Source organism: Rana temporaria, chromosome 5, assembly GCF_905171775.1.
Source record: "Rana temporaria chromosome 5, aRanTem1.1, whole genome shotgun sequence".
Classification (NCBI taxonomy): Eukaryota; Metazoa; Chordata; class Amphibia; order Anura; family Ranidae; genus Rana; species Rana temporaria.
In genome coordinates, this window is record NC_053493.1 from 59944164 (window position 1) to 59965245 (window position 21082).

The window sequence follows — 21082 nt, forward strand, 5'->3', positions numbered from 1 at the left end:
GCCTCCACTCTGGATGAAGGAGCACAGGGATACCCTCGGACAGCAGCATTGTCAGTTTGAGCAGAGGGGAGTGTTAGATGTACTGGTAGATTCAGATACACTAACAAATTCAAGGCAAACTCCAGTTCACACTGCAGTTAGAGCAGGGGTTGACAAATTTGCTTAGAATCTAGGCGCCAACTGAAAAAGTTAGGAGCCAGTTTTTTTAAATCGGCTGCCCAGCACCCAGAACTGCATGTCTGGGTCGTTGGGCAATAAGAATTGCTCACGCCTGATCCTAAGCGAAAAAACAGAATATTTCAAAAGACAAAAATTTGTTTTTATTTGTTATAAAATTTTGCAAATACGTTTTTTTTCTCCTTCACTTATGTGCGCTGATAGGCTGCACTAATGGGTACTGACAGGCGGCACTGTTGGTACAGTGGCTGTGTTTGATGGGGCACAGTGGTTGCATTTGATGTTTAACCACTTCAGTACTTCCCCTGTATAGGACGCTTCAGTACCAGGCCGTTATGTCTGTTTTCAGTGCGGTCATGGTTTGGAAATTACTCGGGTCATGCAACACTGTACACAAATTAACACCGGTTGGGTTTTTATTTTTACTATTGAACAAAAAAAGGACTACAACTTTGAAAAGGTTTCCCTTATATCGAAAAGAGTGGACAGTTTAAACACCCAAAAATTATCCCTTTTTTGCGAAGTCCATGCTAAAACTAATACCCCTGCATCTATAGACGTCAACATTCTAACACTAATGGTTAGTGGCTGCATTTAGTCACTCTCTCTTACCTTAACGCCACTGTTCACACTGTGTGTGTGATGTCACCGTTGTCATGTGACCGACGTGTGCACTCTGCACTGTATGCAGCCTCCAGGCAGCTCCTTTACCGACTCCCCATGGCAGTGACGTAGGTGGCCCCGTCCCCTCAGCAGCCTCGCTCCAGTCCCCTTGGTACGCCCCTGGCAAGCATAGGCCGCAAAGCAGCAGCCGGCGCGGCCTGACGAGATTGCGTGATCACACAGAGACACAGGTTCCCCCGGGCGCCAGATCGCTAATTCAAGTCGCAATTGCGACCTGGCGCCCGGGATTTGTCGAGCCCAGAGTTAAAGTAATTCTAACTACTACATCTGCAAGAGAGCTGGTTCTGTTGAAAAACAGTCCCTGACCAGATCACCAGGTGAAAATTAAAGTAAGAAAGCATAAAAAATAAAAATTGTGCAGCCATCACATCTAAGAATTGATAAGCTGCAATAGAATGTTTTTGGGTTTAATACCACATTTAGCCCAGGTTTACACTGGGCTGCGGGAATGAAGCTGAGCTAGTTCAGCTGAACTCACACGATTTCACTCCCGCTTGTCAGTCCCGATTTCAGCTGCGATATCTGTGCAGGTTTCTGCACAGATGTCAATGTAAAAATCGCAAAAAGTAGTACAGAAACGACTTTTTGAAATGGGTGCGGTGTCACATCAATTAGGACAGTGACATTGCCGCCGATTTGACATGTCAAATCGCATGTCAAAGCGCACTAGTGTGAACCAGGGCCAAGCCACAACTAAAAGCTTTTTTACTGTACATCCACAATACCAGATGCCTTCCTCTTTTGCTGGCCTGAAGCAGCTTGCCTCCCGCGGTGGGGCAGATGTACCACTTAGTCTTGTTTTACACCTCAAAATGAACGGTCTGTGGCACACTTCTTTGCTTTACCCTCCATGGAGGCATTGACACCCCAATGCTTCTACAGACATATAAATTAGCATAATTTGTCGTTCCATTATACCCGCATCTGCATATGTGGTCCTTTTACTCTTTCTGCTTATTTACTTGATGCCAGGGTGGCACGCCTTCCTGGGCAGAGCAGGTAGATTACATAAATGTCAGTTTTTTTGTTTTATTCCTTGGTTTTGAATTTGACTAAGCACCTACTATATCAGCCAACTACCTACCTGCATAAAACTGCTATCACTACGAGATTAATTGCTAATACTTCTCCATACTGTTAGTTGAAAAGCTGCCCTACATTTCAGGGATTCCACCACCTCTGTACTTTTTTTTTTAGACCTAAAACGCAGCTTCCGTAACCCAATTTACTGCAATTTCATGAATTATATAGTCAAAAGTACACACTCATTGCTCCCGATATTGTCCTGTCTGGGGAGTTACCCTAGCGCGGCTTACTACAATTGTTGTCACCAACATCATTCCTACCTAGCCTGACTGCACACCCGACAAGATGGCTGCAGGAAGCTCTCGGGCCCTCCTTACACCATTAGCATGAAGAGGACTTGTGAATGCCAGAAACAAGGTCCTGCTTACTGAGGAAATTACAAAGACACTAAACCCAAATTGCCCTAATCCAAGAAACTCACATTCGTCAAGACCATATTCCCAAATTGAGGAATGATATCTAGCTTATGCTCATCAAGCCCTCAGAGCAAAACCAAATGAGTACCTATACTCTTCTCCAAATCCACCATGTTCCTCGCCAAAGAGGTAACTGGTGGACTAACTGGTGGACCCAGAAGGTCGCTTTCTCTTCCTGAAAGGGAACCTGAACAAACCCTTACGGTAGCCAACATCTGTTGTCTTAATGTCAAACAAGTTCTTTCCCCTACAAAATCTACTCCAAGCTTTCAACCTCCAACTAAACTACCCCATAGACACCTCATTATAAAAAAAAATGAATTACCTGTAGAAAAAAGATGTGACTACTGAAAAATATCCGATACTTTACCATTAAATCACAAAAATTCACAATTTTTCAAAAACCTCAAAGAACTATAAATGAAAATATATTTTTCAATCTTTTAATTAAAAATCAACTTTGCATCTCTAGCCCAAGGCTACGAGCTACTGCTTGTGAGCCCATTCCTCCAATCTTTGCTCTCCTTAAGTTACAACCTCAAACAGGTGCGTCTCCGATGCATAGGCCTCCACTTTGACTAAACAACATTGTAAGTAGTTGCCAGCAGATGGAGCCACAGTGCCTACTGGGGATGAAGGCATCAAACATGCCTAAAAAACCGACCACCACTGTACAGATTTAAAGAGAGAAAAAAAAAAAAGGTAGAGACAATGTAATGATTCTTTTTTAAGTGTTTTAATATTTTCCTTAATTTAGTGGGAGCTTTTCTGTCCTTCCATTTAAGAAACAAGTGCAGAACATTGAATTGAAATTGACAATGAACTTAGAGCAGAAATTAATACAGAAATAAAGAAACATCACCACACATTTTTTTCTGTTTTGTCAACATGTAATGCCCTGGTTTTTATTTAGTGAGAATTATTTTTTTTCCACAATGTGTTTTCCAGGATTTAAAAAAAACCTCATGGATCAATGTATGCCATTGGAACTGGGCATTCAGACTTTTCTACTGACAAAGCATTAGTAGTCTGTAAAGTACCATGCTCTTCACAGAAGAGAGCTCATATTTCCGAAAGGAAGGCACCCGATAGTTGTGGTTCTGGCCCTGCAGCCTTCTGGAGAGAAAATCGGGGAACAAACAAAAAATAAAAAAAGGAAAAAAGCTGGCTATTTTAGAAACTGGAATGATGATACACGTACAGCAATTACTGCATTCTTCTCCCTTATATCCTTTTTTCTTAAGAACAAGTAAAGAATGAAGTCTTTTAACAATTACACAATAAAAAAATACAATTTTTTAAAGTGTTTTTTTTTTTTCTTAAAAAAAGGGCAGACAACATAAAAAAAAAACTCCAGTTGAATGGACTCCATTTGCATACTTGATTTAACACTTTTTTGGTGTAGGAGGAGATGGGGCAGGAGGAGGGGGCTTGTTTGTAAAGCAGCAACAAAACCTTTTAGTGCCTGAAGTACCAGAAACCACCCACGTGACGTACAGATGAATGGGGGATGGGAAGATTTGAGACTTCATTATTATCTTGTAACTTCTGAGATTACAAAAAAGGAAGATCCCTATTGAGTACATTCCCCATTTAATAAATGATGCCTTTTTTTTCTTAAGAATCTGTATGTATGTCACCATTTCTTCACATGATACACAGAGAACTCAGGGACCCGGTGGGGAACCAAGTTATGTTATACCATTTACAAAATACCAAGGAGTCCACAGCTACCTAACACATTTACTACAGCACAGGAACCAATGAAGGTACAGTGTACAAAAAACTGTAAACACGGCACAATAAATAGATAAAACAGCAGGTTCCGCACCATGCACATGATGTGATGACACTTCTCTCATCTCTATACAATCTCACACTCTTATTTTGTTGCAGTTTTTGTTTCCCGTTTTTTCTTTTTATCCCCCCCCCAGTGCAAAGCATCACAAATGAACAGTTCTGTATTCAAGTAACATATATACAAGGGTATTACAAATATGCAGTACTGTACAGATAATTGCTGTATTCATAATTTACAGATGTTTTATTCTTTTCCTATTAACAGTACGAAAAAAAGAAAAGAAATCAAAGCATGAGAGATGTGCATTGCTGTTGAGTCCCCACAGCTGCCATGGAAACGCAGTGTGTGTGCTGGTTCCCATCATCCCTTGCATTCATAATGCTACTGATGCATAGCACCTAAACAAGTTCCCAAGGCTGCAGTCCTGTTCCTGTGGAAACTACGTCACTTCCATTGCTACTGTGTTGTCCGTTATACTGTTCAATGCTGGCTTTTCTGTGTCATGGTTTTCCCTGTGTAAAAAAAGAAATACATTTAATAATGCAAATAGAAAACAAAGACAGTACAGAAAAAAAAGGCACAATATTTCTACCTGCTGTATCTAGGGGCAACTCATCTCTATGCAGGACATGTTCAAGTGGTTTACATTTTTCTGACTGCTGTAAACATCTAGGGCAGGGTGTGTATTTTTTTCAGTCCCAAGCCTGAGGCTTCTTGGATAGTTTAGCATTCCTTTAGTTCGATGACAAGTCTGTAAAATTGGGTAAAAGGATTTTGTACCTGTCCTAATATCACAGGATTGTACAAACACGGTGTACTGTAAAGCTGTAAGGATAAATACAGAGGGCTTCCATGCTTCGGTGTGTACAGTCATTTCATAAGTACCCCAGCTTGGCATTTGAGCTGAAAATGTACAGTCTCCATTAAAGAGGAAAAAAAAAAAAGAAGGTTGTGTCCTTAGAGTAATTCAGCCGTTTTACGTGTAACTTAAAGCGGCGTTCCACCCAAAAATGGAACTTCTGCTTTTCAGAACCCCCCCCCCCTCTGGTGTCACATTTGTCACCTTTTGGGGGGGGGGGGGGCTGTACAGCGTCCGCCCAGTTATATAAAACCCTGGATTACCAGACCTGCTAAGAATTGTAAATATTATCAATCGTTAATATTTACAATTTTTTATATTTTGTTATATATGCAATGGTATAGTTAAACCCGAGCATAATACATGGACATATTTATCATGATTTCCTTTATCATAACTTAAGAGTTAAACTGGCCATACAGAGATCAATATTCGTCTGCTCCCTGCTGAACTGGCCAAAGTTTGAGCCATGTATAAGCAGCCTGCTGGGTTTCTCCCAAATGATCAGTGACTGGCTAGTTGGCAACACTACTCATTGCATTCTGACTGTACAATACAATACTACCATTGTATAATCTGGAAATTGCATAATCAGAGTTTTTAAAAACTTTTTTTTTTGTAATTCTATACATGTTTAGTGGGCAGGTTTATGTTTTCGTCTTGTAAATTGCAAAACATTTTTTTTCAATAAAAAAAGTATCCGACTTAAATCAAGAGTGATTCCCCTATTCAGTTCAAATGTGTGGATAGGGGGAACCGGATCATTTATAAAAAAAAAAAAAAAACAGGAGAAGGAAAGTACGGCAAGCGTTTCAGTTTAATGCGGCCTCACTGGTAATGTGTGTGTGTGTATTTATTTATTTATTACACACACACCTTTTGTGGTCATAGACTCTGGGTTATTAGGCTGGTACCATTCGGGGACTGGACACTGGCAAGCTTTCCAGGACATGCCTACTGGATGCCTCCTTTATAACCCTACCCCACTCCGTGAGTCCTCAGTTTTGGAGCGAGCAATACATCGCAACCAAGGGTTGGAAAGGAGGGTGGTCTTTTCTGTACTGCAGTCCAAGTCCATATATTATAGGACACAGGCAAAGTATTCAGAAACGATAGGTGGTGACACCTAGGCAAGGAAAACTGTGCCAATAGGTCCATCAACAAGGACACAATTTTTGAGTGCTGTTGCAAGAACCTTGTGGGCAAAATCTGCATCCACAGAAGATTGGAGATCCAGCTTGTAGAGCTTTGAAAAAGTACCAACAGAGGACCAGGTGGCGGCCTTACAAACGTTGGACTATAGGAGCCTGGGGCAGAGAAGGTCCAGAAAACACCCACCAATTTGGTGGAATAGGTGCACCTATTCATCCACCCACCAAGAGATGGGTTCTTGAAAGTGCAAGCTTGAATGGATATATTTCTTAACCATCTAATGATGGTGGACTTATAAGCAGGGTGCCTCACTTTTACAGGTTGCTTCAGCTGTCCAGGCTTTCAGCCACAAGACTGTGCAAGCGAATAAAGATTAGGGCAATTCTGAAAATTTGGCTCATGACATGTTACAGCAAACCCACACAAAACCGCAAAGAAAGTAATTGCAATAACTGCTCTGTTAAAGTGGTTGTAAACCATTCCATACACCCAGTGAAGCGACTGGTACAAAGAGATTAAACAAACCCTCCAACATAAAATATGTACCTGTACATAAGTAATCTGCCCATCTCCCCTCTACATATGCTCAAAGTCCAGAATTGATATCACTTGTCTGAGCTTCCAGAAAGGGTGTGTGTGTGTGTGTGTGTGTGTGTGTGGGGGGGGGGGGTTACTCTGTAGATAGGGGGTGTGTCCCTGCCCTCCACTTGGCTCTATCAGACATCACACAGGAACAGAGCCAAGGCTGTCAATCACAGACTGTGTGCTGGAGCTCTCCTACCACCACCATCTTCTATCTTGATGTCAGGAAAGCTTGTCAGAAGGGACTCATGCAGATGGAGGAACACGGCAGAAGACAGAAATGACACTTAGTGCTCTGGATTGAGACACATTACAAAAGGGCATTGTGAAGCCCACAAGCACTTACTTCCTGGAAGTTTTGGATGGGGAGTGATAATTGGGTAGCGCACTGCATCCTGGGAAATGACTACACACATTTCTTAGGAGCATTAGAGGGAGATGATGTCAGAATCCTAGGCGATTCCAAAGGCAGATTTCGTAGGACTGCATAGCAACAGGCATTTCCAGATGAGTAAAAAAAAAAAAAAGTTTTAATTTTTTAGGTCTAGTGAGCACAATAATGAAAAAAAATTTGGGATGGAAACTCCACTTTAAGTGGTTAAACTGACCACATTTGCAGACAGAAGTTCTTCCCTTTGATCTAAAAGAAGGAAATGTTACAGTGTTTCTCTTCATCTCCCAGCACTGAGGAATGTTGATAAACATTTGCTGGCTTTTTTTTCTTTGAAAGCTCTGAGCAGAGAATGGCTCTGCACTTGCTACATAGAATTGTGGAAATGCTGGATTAAGATTGTGAGGGGTGTTGAATCGAGATAGCAATTTTTTAATGATTGACTGTGCATCTCTTTATGAGAGTATGCACAAGTTTATCGAAGATCACATCTAGGCAAGGCAACATTATAGCTATGTATGTATGTATGCGGATGAAGTTTCTGCATCCATTGTAAAATCTATAACATTTCTGAAGCCACACCAAAATGGTGCCATGTGTTTGGAACATTTTTAACCACTTCAGCCCCGGAAGATTTTATTCCCTTCCTGACCAAAGCACTTTTTACAATTTGGCACTGCGTTGCTTTAACCGACAATTGCGCGGTCATGCAATGCTATACCCAAACTAAATAGGTCCTTTTCCTTATTGCAAGGGAAGGATCGGACACATTTTTAGGACCATTGACATTTATAGAGCGATCAGTGCTATAAATATGCACAGATTACTGTATAAATGTCACTGGCAGGGAAGGGGTGAACACTAGGGGGCAATCAAGGGGTTAACTGTGTTCCCTCACTGTGTAGGGATGGGACTAACTAGGAGGAGAGCTGACAGATCGCTGTTCCTACTTTGTAGAAACATACAATCTTGTCTCCTGTCCTCTGATAGCACAGGGATTTGTGTGTTTACACACACAAATTTCTGTGCTGGCTCTCGTGCATGTGACCGCGCCGGTGCTGGAGCTTTTCAAGGATTTCCCACCATCACATTTCACAAAAATATAAAAAACCAACATGGGAGCACTGGTGTACAATAATTCTTACCTCGGTACTCCATCCACAGAAGTTGCTGCTGGAATCTTGGGTACCTGACAGTTTGCTGCTGCTGCTGCAGCCAGCTTTAAGGCAGATGGGGCAACAGCACTTAAAGTCCTAGGTAAATGGCGTGCATTAAGGGAGTTTAAAGAGTTTACAGTGGCAACGGAGGATGGTACAGTCAATCGGATGTTATTCCCAATCAGGACCTGAGTTGTTGCAGAATTGGCAGCAGTTACTTGGTGACTCAGAGTGCTGTGGGAAGTAGCAGTCTGTGTTATACTGGAAGGCTGTAGCAATGCTGAACCAGTCGAAGATGAAGAAGATGAATGACTTGTGTGTAAAAATGCTGCAGGCGTATTACTACTGAGGTGTAAGCCCTTGTAGACTCCTGTTGCACAAAAAAAAAAAAAGTCAACAGTCAACATCAGATCAATAATAAAGATCAAGTAAAACTCTAGAAACTAAAACCATCACACAGTACCTGAGGCTTGAAGGATGCCATTCACTCCAATTCCAAGGACAACATCTTCCTTCATTTTGAAGGCCATCAGCTGCTCAGACGTTACCAAAGCTGTAACAGCAAACTGTGCACTAGCAGAGTCCAAGGTCTTTGAAACAAAACCCTAAAAAAGGAAGGAAGAAAAGATACATTAAAAATAGTCCAATGTCAAAACTAAAACTCCACAATAAAAATTATAGCTTAAAGTTGAACCCTGGGAATGAGACAAACTCTAGCCTGGTGGTGTCTCACCCCCCTCCACACACTGCAAGGGTAAAATGTTTGTTGGGTACAGGGATAAGGTATATCATTTATCTTTATCCCATCTCCAGCACTGTTCTCAAGCTCTGGGCAGACCGAGTGATCCCTCTACATCATCACATGCATGCAATGCAGGACTATAAACCATGAACTGCACCCCCAGACCAAACAAGCATTTACCCTTGCAGTGCAAGGCCACCGCAAGGGTAGATTTTGTCCTATCCCCAGGGTTCAGCTTTAACAATTACAAAAAAAAGGTTGGATACAAATATCCAATCTTCAAGCCAGCGTTTTCAAAGCTGACCCATGATAATAATAATAATAATAATAATAAAAAAAAAAAAAGTATTTTAAAGAGTTTCTCAGTGAGAAAACTACTTTCGCACAATGAGGTCAGAATATTAAAAGGTTTAACGAAAACCTGCAATGTGAGAAATACAAGGATCTCCCTGTGAAAAGGTTAGTTGTATAGAGGTTATAATTCACTAACTTCAATACTTTCAACAGTCAGAAATCACTATATGTACATTTATTCTAGGACCACTGGTTCAACAGTATTTAAGTAAAAAGGTGCCAAAATTCTTTACTTGCCGACCTCCCTATACCAGTGATAGATATTTCTTATCACATCCAAGTAAAAAACAGCACACACAAACACTGGTTAGGCACACATTTAACCCCTTCCCAGCTAGTCATTAGTACACTGACCGTGCAAATTTTTAGCACTGATCACTGTATTAGTGTCACTGGTGCCCACAGTGTCACTTAATGTCCGATTCTCCTCCACAATAACATAATCCCGCTAGAATTTATATTCCAGTATATAGCCCATACTTTGTAGGCGCTACAACTTGTGTGCAAACTAATCAATGACCACTTATTGGGATTTGTTTTTTTTAATGAAAAGTATGTATGTAGCAGAATACATATTGGCCTAAATTGGTGAAAATTTGATTTTTGACTGCATATGTTTTATAGCAGAAAGTAAAAATAGAGTTGTTTTTTTCGAAATGGTCAGTCCCTTTTTTGTTTTGTTTATAGCGCAAAAATAAATACCACCAAAAGGAAAGCTCTATTTTATTTGGGTACAGCATTGCATGAACACGGGCGCAATTGTCAGTTAAAAGTAGGCAGTGCTGTATCACAAAAATGGCCTGGTCATGAAGGGGTGTAAATCTTCCAGAGGGCAAATGGTTAAACTACCTTCTGAAACTTTTTTCATCTTCAAAATGTCTTTGTATGAAATTTTGAAAACAAAAATGTAAACTTTTACTAGGGAGAACTTTGAAGACTGCCACTGCTGACCCAAGCCTGAACAAGCTAGCTTCCTGGCTGTTATGTGTATGCTTTAGCATCAATGCTTTTGAAGAGCCTAGGGTCACACTAGTAGTATGTTTTTCATGCATTTTTTTTTTGTATGGAGGAGACTGGTTGTTAAAAAAAATAATTTAATTTTTTATCAAAATATAATGCACTTCACTACAGCCGACAGTGGAGGGTTTTCCTGCCTTGCTCCTTTCTAACCTTTATAGACATCCACTATTACAGAGATCCATTATAAAAGACAAACTGCAAAGTGTAAGGGCCCATTTATATCTTTGCGTTGTGGTAATGTAGAACTTGCATTACATGTTCATTTTGAACGACACCCCAAAACCACAAAGGCAACACACGTGCATTACAAATTTTGTGTTTCTGATAATTTTAGGAGGTTTTAGTGGGTTGGCAGCCCACGGTATTTCATGGGCTGCCTTAACACAATGCACCTTTACACACAAAATTGTAAATGAGCCCCAAGGCTAACCCAAGTTTTCAGAAAGGACATACTAGCAAACAGAAAACAGCTGTTTGAAAAGAGGATCACGTACCAAAAACACTACATGCAGTCCATTTAATCAAAGTATCAGAGCATGTCCCACTTCTTTGTACATCATAAATTAGGTGGCAAAACTTCAAGCTGCAAATTTCAATATAAAATAAAAAGAGCAGGAAAATAATCCTATGCAAGTCTAAACATAAGTCTGTGATATTTATGTACTGTATGTGGCAATTTATCTACAATTCTGGGAGAAAAAGAGTTGTCTAAGCCAATTACAAACACACAATGAAAATGTAGGTATACGTTACATTTTCCCAACATAATCTTCATATTGTGGTGTATGTTCATTTGAATGAGAACTGGACAACATGATACAACAAAAATGCATTACCTGTGAAGTGTTGGCAGAAGAATTGTTATTGGCCTGCTGTTGATGTATTTGAGCAAGCTGTTGTTTCTGCATTAGTGCCAGTTGTTGTTGGTGTTGCTGGTATTGTTCAGGTGTAAATGCTGAAATAAACAATAATACATCAGAAAAGGTTTCAAAAAATACTATGAAAATGCATATTTTCAGACAAGCAGTATATATAAAATACAAACATTACAATAACCTTGCCAAAAAAAACTTTAAGATGTGTGAAAGTTGGATACGGAATGTTTACATTGCATAAACAGACTAGTCAAAGTGTATGTCAAGCCAAAACTAATATAGTCTGGTCTAGTTTTGGATAGAGTGCTCCAAGATTAGATACGTTTTCACAAGACAGGAAGTGATGGAAAATCTGCAAAAGGGATGCAGACAAAAATTAAAGAGATGATTAGGATTCTAGCCTTTCCCTTTCTACTATAGAAAATTATTTTATTTTCTTTGTTGCTGTCTGGTAAAACTTTGCAAGCAGGACAATATGCAAGGAGGAGAAAACCCTCTAATGGAAAACCAGATAGCCATAAAAAAAAAACTGACAAGGGTTCTAACCACCCCATCCAAAACCAAGAAAAAAATAAAAAATATTGGCTGTACAGTGGAAATTTGGATCGCAATACGAGCCCCAAAGTCCTGACTGTTTGCGAGTGCTTTGCAAAATGAGCAGGATTCAAGCCTCTGCGGTGTGCAGTACCACATTTGGCCATAGGTGCGGGGGCACCGGTGACACTGAGCCGTTCGGAAATACTCAGTTCACAAGCTTTTCCGACTGCATCCGATTATTTTAGAGTCTCGCCGGCACACCCCCACATCTGGCCACATGCGGTATTGCATGCAATAGAAGTCAATGTGGAACAAATTAGCTTTATTTCCATGAACTTCTATGGGGAAACCTGCTTTGATATACGAGTGCTTTGGATTACAAGCAGTCTCCTGAAACGGATTATGCTCGTAATCCAAGGTACCACTGTACTTCACTTTACCTTAAAACACATATTGGATTTATTGAAAAAAAAAAAACCACAATCTTAGAGTACCATTTAGAGCCAGTGTTATTGGTAGGGCTGCAACTAACCATTATTTTCAGAATCGATTAGTTGGCCGATTATTGTTTCGATTAATGGCCTTAAAAAAATATTATCATTTAAAAAAAAAGTTGGACCAATTTGTTGTTGGGCAGATTACAAAACACAAATTGCCACAAAAACACATTACATGCTTTTCTGCAGCTTCTCCATTGAAGTATATTGAACCAAAAAAAACAAAATAGCACAGTTTTGCATTAAAAAAGTCCTTGCCCTTTCCAAATACGCAGCAGCTGAAAAAAAATCATGGATGTGATCGTGTCCCATAGGAAAACATGTAAATGAACTGTAGTGTGTTTCTGCAAAAAGCACCAAAAAACAGAGGTGTGACCCCGGCCTGAGATGTTTAGTAACATAATGGGGTTAAAAAAAACAAAAATAAGTACAAAAAGAGCAAATAATCGCTACTGTAAGGGGTTCATTTTTTACTATGGGACAGTGAAAGTAATATTTACAGTAGCGATTTGCTTTTTTGCACTATAAAAGGCCAATTTTAGTTTTTTTAACCCCATTATGTTACTGGCCGATTAATCGATTATGAAATTAAATCGATTACAATTTTTATAATCGATTAGTTGTTTTGGTCCTAGTTATTGGGCTTAGATTCGTGGCAATTTTGACATTCGTTTGAGAAGCTTCAAAGATCAATTAGAATTCATTGCAGGTGCTTGTCTCCTACTTCAGCCGTTTTTTCCATTCCCATAGACTTATATGGGGAGAAAAGCAAGTTTAATGTGAAGTGAACATAAACCTGTGTAGACAGTCCCTTGCAATGTTGAGAGTAAATTTGGGATACAGAAAACAGATAGCACAAAGCTTACAATTTACTTTGCATGTCTTCACCATTTCTATTGTTTACTATAAGATTTCTGTCACAAAAACACTTGTGTGATTAGGCTCTGAGATAAGCATCCAACCGACCCATGTGCCATATACTAACCAGTACCAAAGCAGTCAATTAGCAGCGGGTTTGTAATGATTTTATTAATTTTTTCCAGAGAGGGAATTCCTGTGGAAATTAGGTCCTTGCCTGGGAAAATGTTGATGCTTTCCACTGTTCTAGTAGTACTATGAACACCCAGCTCACTGATATGATGGGACAATTGCAACAAGCAAGCTTTGTATTTGGGTCAACTATTCCGCAAAATCTGTCAACACACCACATGCAATGTCCCTGCTAGTATGCACCTGAAGCAGAAAAGGCATATTGATAACCGGACAAGTCCTGATAAAAGCACTCCGCATAGTAAGAAATCATGCCAGTCCAAGAATGCACATACATAATATAAAAAACACACCTCAATTTCAGATGTTTATATTAGAATGGTGATCTTTACAAATTCTAAATGATCAAAGTTAGAAACAAATACCGAGACCACAGTTACATTGTAAAGCAAAATGTGCAGAACACTAACCCTACCATGTAGATTTGCCTTACTTTCCAGTGTATTAACCCGCCTGCAAACTATTCCCACATCGGTGTATGCCATTACTATCCGAGCCCACAGTTTCCCTGCAAACGACACAATCAAAGGAAATGCAAGAGCCTACCATTCTGGTTGGGGGGGGGGGGGGGGTTACATAGGCCTACCATGTAACACACTTTATTTACAATTAAAAAATAAATAAAAATTGTGGCCACAGGACAGGAGGAGGCTTTTCTCCAGACCATTACAGGAAAATCAACCCGTAGCACCATATACTGAAATCTTTCAATATCTTCTCTATAAACTCTGCAGGCTGAAAAGCCCATCAACAGCATCAACCACTTCCCAATTCTGGCACTCCTACATGTAAAAATCTTAATTTTTTTTCTACTCCGACCCCCCAAACATTACATATGCTTTTTTAGCAACTAGGGAATAAAATGGTGGTTGTTGCAACTTTTTGTCACACGGTATTTGCGCAGTGATTTTTCAAATGCGTTTTTTTTTTGGCAAAAATAAAAACAATTTCATGAATAATAATAAAAAAAAAAACACACCGTAAAGTTAGCCTAATTTATTTCTATAATGTGAACAATTTTACGCTAAGTAGATATCTAACATGTCACGTTTTAAAATTGCGCACGATTGGCGGAATGGCGCCCAACTTCAGAACTTAAAAATCTCCATAGGCGACGCTTTCATTTTTTTTTACAGGTTACATGTTTAGAATTACAGAGGAGGTCTTGGGCTAAAATTTTTGCTTTACATATGTGGGTGCAACTTACGTATGCATTTGCTTCCATGCGACACTTAAAGGAGTTCTCTGAGCTAAAACTTTTAACCCCCGCTGTGCCCGGGCTGTAAAACTATACAAAATAAACCTTCACTTTCCTGCCTACGATCCCCCGTTGTTCCGATATCGCCGTCCCGTTCTCCGGTCCCGGTCTCTTCCACTTCCTGGGGGTCGGTGACTCACAGTGCACTCAGCCTATCAGCGGCCGCAGCAATGTCCCGTCGCGGCCGCTGATAGGCTGAGCGCACTGTGAGTCACCGACCCCCAGGAAGTGGAAGAGACCGGGACCGGAGAACGGGACGGCGATATCGGAACAACGGGGGATCGTAGGCAGGTAAGTGAAGGTTTAATTTTGTATAGTTTTACAGCCCGGGCACAGCGGGGGTTAAAAGTTTTAGCTCAGAGAACTCCTTTAAATGTCACAGGTTAGACACCATGGCAAGACTGAGCACAGCAACAAGACACAAGGTAATTATACTGCCAAAGCAAGTTCTCTCCCAGGCAAAGATTTCAAAATGTGCTGAGAAGCAAAGAAACAGGCGGCATTAAAAGGGGTTGTAAAGGTAATTTTTTTCCCCCCTAAATAGCTTCCTTTACCTTAGTGCAGTCCTCATCCTTCGATTTTGCTTTTAAATGTCCTTATTTCTTCTGAGAAATCCTCACTTCCTGTTCTTCTGTCTGTAACTACACACTGTAATGCAAGGCTTTCTCCCTGGTGTGGAGAAAGCCTCCTGAGGGGGGAGGGGGCGAGCAGGAGTGTCAGGATGCCCACTAACACACAGCTCCTTTCTCTATCTGCAAAGTAGAGTGTCCTGACACTCCTGCTCGCCCCCTCCCCCCTGAAGAGGTTTTCTCCACACCAGGGAGAAAGCCTCGCATTACTGTGTGGAGTTACAGACAGAAGAACAGGAAGTGAGGATTTCTCAGAAGAAATAAGGACATTTAAAAGCAAAATGGAAGGATGAGGTAAGTGAAGAAGGACTGCACTAAAGTAAAGGAAGCCATTAAGGGGGAAAAAAAAAAAATTACATTTACAACCCCTTTAAAGGACTGTAGACACAGTGGTCAGCAAAAGAAACGTAATGCAGTAGTTGAAACACACATCACGCTGATCAGATCAGTATTCGCTCCATAAGACGCACAGACATTTCCTGTGCATCCTATGGAGTGAAAAATACAGTACTTAACTATCTAGCAGACATAATAAGCTTATACCATATAATAACAAAGAAGATAGCCATTGTTTGCTCATAATCTCACAGCTTTCAAATGCAAGTTACTCATGTGGTAATGAAGGTAAAATTAGACAATTCTAGTATTAAAGTAGTAGATTTCTAGGTTTAATTTCACTTTTAATAGTTGCTTGGGCCAAGCTGGACCAGACAAACCATTTCTCTTACAGAATGATGCGACTGCTGTGTGTGCTGTAATGGACCGTAGTAGCATTAACTACATACAGTTAGTTGCGCTGTATTTTGGCAGCAGTACAGCAATTACAAGGCTTTACACCTCTATGGCAGAGAAGCACTTACTGTATTTATTGGCGTATAACACTCACTTTTTTACCCTGAAAATAGAGGGTAAACTGTGCCTGCGTGTTATACGCAGGGGGCTGTGCAAAGTTTTTTTCCTGAAGCTTCCCTCTTAAAAAGTTAGGCTGCGTGTTATATGCCTGTGCGTGTTATACGCCGATAAATAGGGTAACTAGACCCTTTAATTACTTCAGCAGACAGGACATTGCCCATGCTGCTGTTGAAACTCCTATACAGTGCATTATAGCACACACAGGAGCTGTATCATTCTGTAATGGGAACAGTTTGCTTGGGCCAGCTTGGTCCAAACAAAATTAAACCTGGAATTCTACGTCAACATTCAGGTCTGTAAAACAGGTCTACAAAATAGAGCTGCACGATCGTAAAAAAAAATTATATTATATACATACACACATATATACATACACACACACACACACACACACACACACAATCTCATTTTAACCCCCCTCACAATCTCTATGCAGAATTTCCCAATTCATTCATGTAACAAGTGTAGAGAGTTCTCTGCTCACACGCAGGAAAAGAACTGGCAGTCTGCCAATTTTTTCACAACATTGTCCTCCCTGGTGGAGAACTATAAACATTGTAACTTTTGGTTCTTAGATCAAAAGGAATGAACTTGTCTAACACGAGGGAAGTTTAACCACCTAAAAAAGAGAAGTCCAGCCTGAGATTTTTTGGCCTGGCTTCTCCTATGGGTTACAGGAGTGCAATCCGTTTTGCACTCCTGTTACCCGCTTTCAGCGAAGATCGGTCTGAAGTCCACTCTCCGCTGACGTCATCAAGTTCGGTCGAGGCAATGCATCATCCCAACTTCCTCCAGCTGCCTTGACTGATGGCAGTCTCAGCGAGCAGATGAGATGGCTGCTCCCCACCCTTTCACAGCTCAGTGCTCCAATGAGCGCGGAGGAGATGAGCAGGAGCGATGCTGACTGACAGGCAGCATCTCTGCTAGGGGAAGAGTGAAAACAAAGTCATTGGCGATGTGGAGTGGCTCGGTTAACAGTGAAGAGGCGGCGGGGTGCAGCTGCAGCATCGGTCTGATGCTCCATCCACATAGAATGAATATAAAAAATAAAAAAATAAAAACCCATATTTCTTTTTAAAATTCTAAACCTTTTTTCCCCGGCACTTGTTTCTTACAGTTAAAAAATCTGCATTTTTTGCCACACGGTATTTGCGCAGTGGTCTTTCAAACGCAATTTTTGGGGAAAAAATACACTTTATTTTATTTTTTTAATTCATTGAACAGTAAAGTTAGCCCAAGAATCGTGATCTTTATTCCAAGCAAAAAATGCGTGATTCTTATTTTAGCCAGAAGTTAGATTTTCCAAATTTATAGAAACCAATGCCAAATTCAAACCATTGGTCTTAAAAACTCACCTACATAAACCGTGCTTCAGTGTTTTCCCGGGACCTAGTTATTTCCCTTTTTAGTGCTGCCATCTGGCCTCTAACACAGAGGTGAAGCCAGGCTGTCAATCACAGCCCACCAGTCACTTTTCTGTGACATACATGGGTCACTTCTTTCTGCAGAGCAGCAGATACAAGTCAGTGGGAGTGCTTAGAGATAGAAATAAAGATTTAGCTGCTGACTTTTGAAAAAAAAAAAAAATACATTTATAAAAAAAAAAAAATCAGCAAAAGATCTAATTATACATCTTGGGCTGTACAATTTTAAGGGACTGCAGATGAAACACGTAATGATACCAAATATGAAGTTACAACTATGCTTCGGATAAAAAACTATTAATAAAATAGTTCTTTAATCTTTGCTGTTCAGTCATGCTCAGAGCCACACAGCATTTCATTTAAAGATGGACTCTTTATACTTCACATATGCACTGCAGATTCATTCATATGGCTTTTCTGTAGGAATGACTGCCTTAAGAAGTTGCTTGGAGTAGGTCTTTCTCATGGCAGTGCGAATAAGCCTTTTTTGGAGGAAAAGCTGTGTGGTGGGGCTGCACAGTGACGCTCCCTTGATTGTGACTGAAGGTAAAAGTATCAGGTGGGTAGAACTCAGCAGGGTTTGAAGAACAAAGAAAAAAAACAAAAAAAAACAAAAACAAACCTATATAGTTGAACTTTAAATATAAAAATGTACAGTACACAAAGCATCAACTATCAAAACACTTTCTATGGATAACCGAATAAAATAATAAATGTATTGGAGATTTCCTAGACTGAAACTGTATGTAGAATTAAATAAAACACACATGGAGATCTACATCTAAATACCAAATTCCAAAGATATCACACTTAAAGTGGAGGTTCACCCTTTAAAAAAAATTCTGACATCACACGGAGTCACGCCATCCTACCGACAGAATGCCAGTGTTTTTTTTTTTTTATCAGCAAATACCTCGTTATCACGATTTTCACCTCACGGCAATCCCGCGGGAGTGGGCGTTCCCAAGCACTGCCTGTGATTGACAGGCTTCCGAACGGCGCATACTGCACGTCACAGGTTGCCGACAGAACCCGAACGTCGGTGCGCAGGCGCCGTATAGAGCCGCACCGACGTTCGGGTTTTTCCGGCAACCTGTGACACACAGTATGCGCCAATGTGCTGAAAAAAAAGAAAATAAACACCGGCATTCTGTCGGTAGGATGGCGTGACTCCGTGTGATGTCAGACATTTTTTTGAGGGTGAACCTCCACTTTAAAGACAAGCAACCACAGTTGATAAAACCGACCATTCAACAATTTGCAAATGAGCCAATACAGCTGCAAAATGCCAGAACTAAGTTTATTAAAACATTCTCTTTTCAGCTCTCAAACCATCAATATATGGCACTCTAGCACATCTCTCTCTCATCAGTAAAGAAAACTTGCAGACCTTTGCAAACTGTTGCAGCTGGCTACCCAGGTATACAGAAACAAGGATCACACAGAGGCTCTACCAAGCAAGGGGCAGCCCAATTTGTGTCATTATTTGCTTGATAAATGTACACGATTTTAAAACGGAATACTGTAGTGGCTATAAGCAGCTTCCTCACCATCAGAACAGCATATATACAGAGCCTCAACTTTATTTTAAAAGTAAACATGTCACAAACCTGGGCAACAAAAACTGGACGCCTGTAAAAAAAAAAATTCATAAAGCATAGGTTATCTTTAGTGGAAAACTACATGTAAAAACAAAAATTATATTAATATATATATAAAAAATTGGAACAAACAGCTTAAGCTAAACCTAAGAACAAAAAAAAATGTAATACTGTATACTGCAGCTCATCAGTTCTTGGATCTGGTGGAAACATTTGTTTTCAGGCCAATTCGATTTTCTGCACAAACTGAAAAACAGTATTTTGGACAAGGAACATTATTCACTTTCAAGTTATACTGCTGCCTACAGGAGTATTGAATATTGGCAAATGAAAAACTAAGCCAGCACAGGATAACCCCCATCTATTACCAGTATCCCAACTTCTGGGAAACAAGGAAATAATAATAATATGGGATGGGAGAGTTTGTAGTTTCTCCAGAGGGATAAATATTCTGGAGTGTTTGGGAAAATTGTTAGATACAGCTCAGGCCGAAACAAAGCTGGCCATAGCTGGTTCGAATCTTGGCCAGTTCAGCAGGGACCAGATTTGATCTATGTATGGGCAGGCTGATTGTACCAAAGTTGATCCATCGTTCGACTTGGATACAACCAGCATGTCTGTTTTATAGCATGCGATTGCCAGCGGCTTCAGCCATTAGCAATAATCACGTTGTTCTCCCAGTAGGGGCACCCCTCTGCTCCAGTCTGGGAGAACACAAAGCCAGACAGATGGCCAACCAGTGGTTGCAGGAAGGGGAATTGAACGGGGGAAAAAGCGCATGATCTATGGCCTGCCTAAGTTGTCTGAACAGTCAGGAGCACATTATTCATCAGAGCTTGAGCTGACTGTTCCCACAAAAAGGATCACACAATGGGAGGAGTCTAGGAAAGCACAGCAAGGCTAGCACTGGGGACCAGAACATTGGTGAACATCCAAGGTGCACAGGACAGGCCAAATGGCAGTGCCTCAAACTGTAAGCATAGGGGGCCCAAAGCAACGTGTAGGAAATGTTGGGGCACTGGAATGCAGGTACACTTCCTTAATGTCCACAGAAGCAAGGGTGATGGACCTGGTTGATTACATTGAATTTCTGAGCTTGAATAAAGAGATTTAGTGCTTAAATATCCAAGATGGGGTGCATGCCTCCTATGATAATCATTGTGCCAAAGTAACTAGGGCAGCGACACCTTGAAACAGAATGCCTGAGAGAGCTAGATGGAGATTGGCTTATCTGTGTGGTCACACAAAGGTTGGAGGTAAGAAACTGAGGGGGGGGGGGGGGGGTGGAGTAGGGAGTGAAACCCTAGCCTCAGGAAACCACTTCATGCACAGGTAATATTTGTCAGTTTTGGCAGACTGAGCAGACCTTGGGGGAAACAGAGCCAAGAGCCGAGAACTGGAGGTGGATGTTGCATAAGTGGTGTAGCAAAAAGGACTTTTCTTCACTGCCAGCGAGGGATGAACCATCCTGGTCTGTGGTCTAAGTGCTCTTATCACCATCAGCAAACATGGTATATGTAGGGTAGAACCAAAGAGATGTTGTTCCTTGAAAGATGTGCAAGATCATCTGCTTTTTAGATGCAGATTCAGCAGTATAACATTTAGCCAAAAGTTCCTCTGCATATGTATTGACCCCATGGAGGACATGAGATGGGAAAACACCAGCAGCCTGTCCCGGCTAACGTAAAGGTGCAGCCATTTGCTTCAAATGTTCCATGACTAGTAGTGGAAATATCCCTTTTAATGGACTTTGCCCAGTCAGGGTTACACCAAGATGGGATGAAATTAAGCCCTTAAAACAGTGGTGCATCTTCCACAGGAATGCTGATCATCTTGTTGAGATGGGATATTGCTGGATCCATGATGGGCTTCAGAACA

The 21082-nt window shown here is 40.7% G+C and overlaps 1 protein-coding gene across 4 annotated transcripts in view; it reads right to left on the reverse strand.

Moving 5' to 3' along the window:
- Window positions 1-3080: 3080 nt before the first annotated feature.
- Window positions 3081-21082, reverse strand: part of EPC1 (enhancer of polycomb homolog 1) — a 118105-nt gene continuing 100103 nt past the window's right edge. For 3 of the 4 annotated variants that reach the window (XM_040352631.1, XM_040352630.1, XM_040352629.1), the window contains 4 exons: window positions 11258-11376; window positions 8769-8910; window positions 8294-8675; window positions 3081-4676 (listed from right to left, as the gene is read on the reverse strand). In XM_040352631.1, coding sequence (XP_040208565.1) covers window positions 4604-4676; window positions 8294-8675; window positions 8769-8910; window positions 11258-11376 — 716 coding nt within the window. In that variant the 3' untranslated portion in view covers window positions 3081-4603. Of the gene's footprint in view, window positions 4677-8293; window positions 8676-8768; window positions 8911-10176; window positions 11005-11257; window positions 11377-21082 lie in introns of those variants that run through there. The other variant, XM_040352632.1, reaches the window with a different exon arrangement.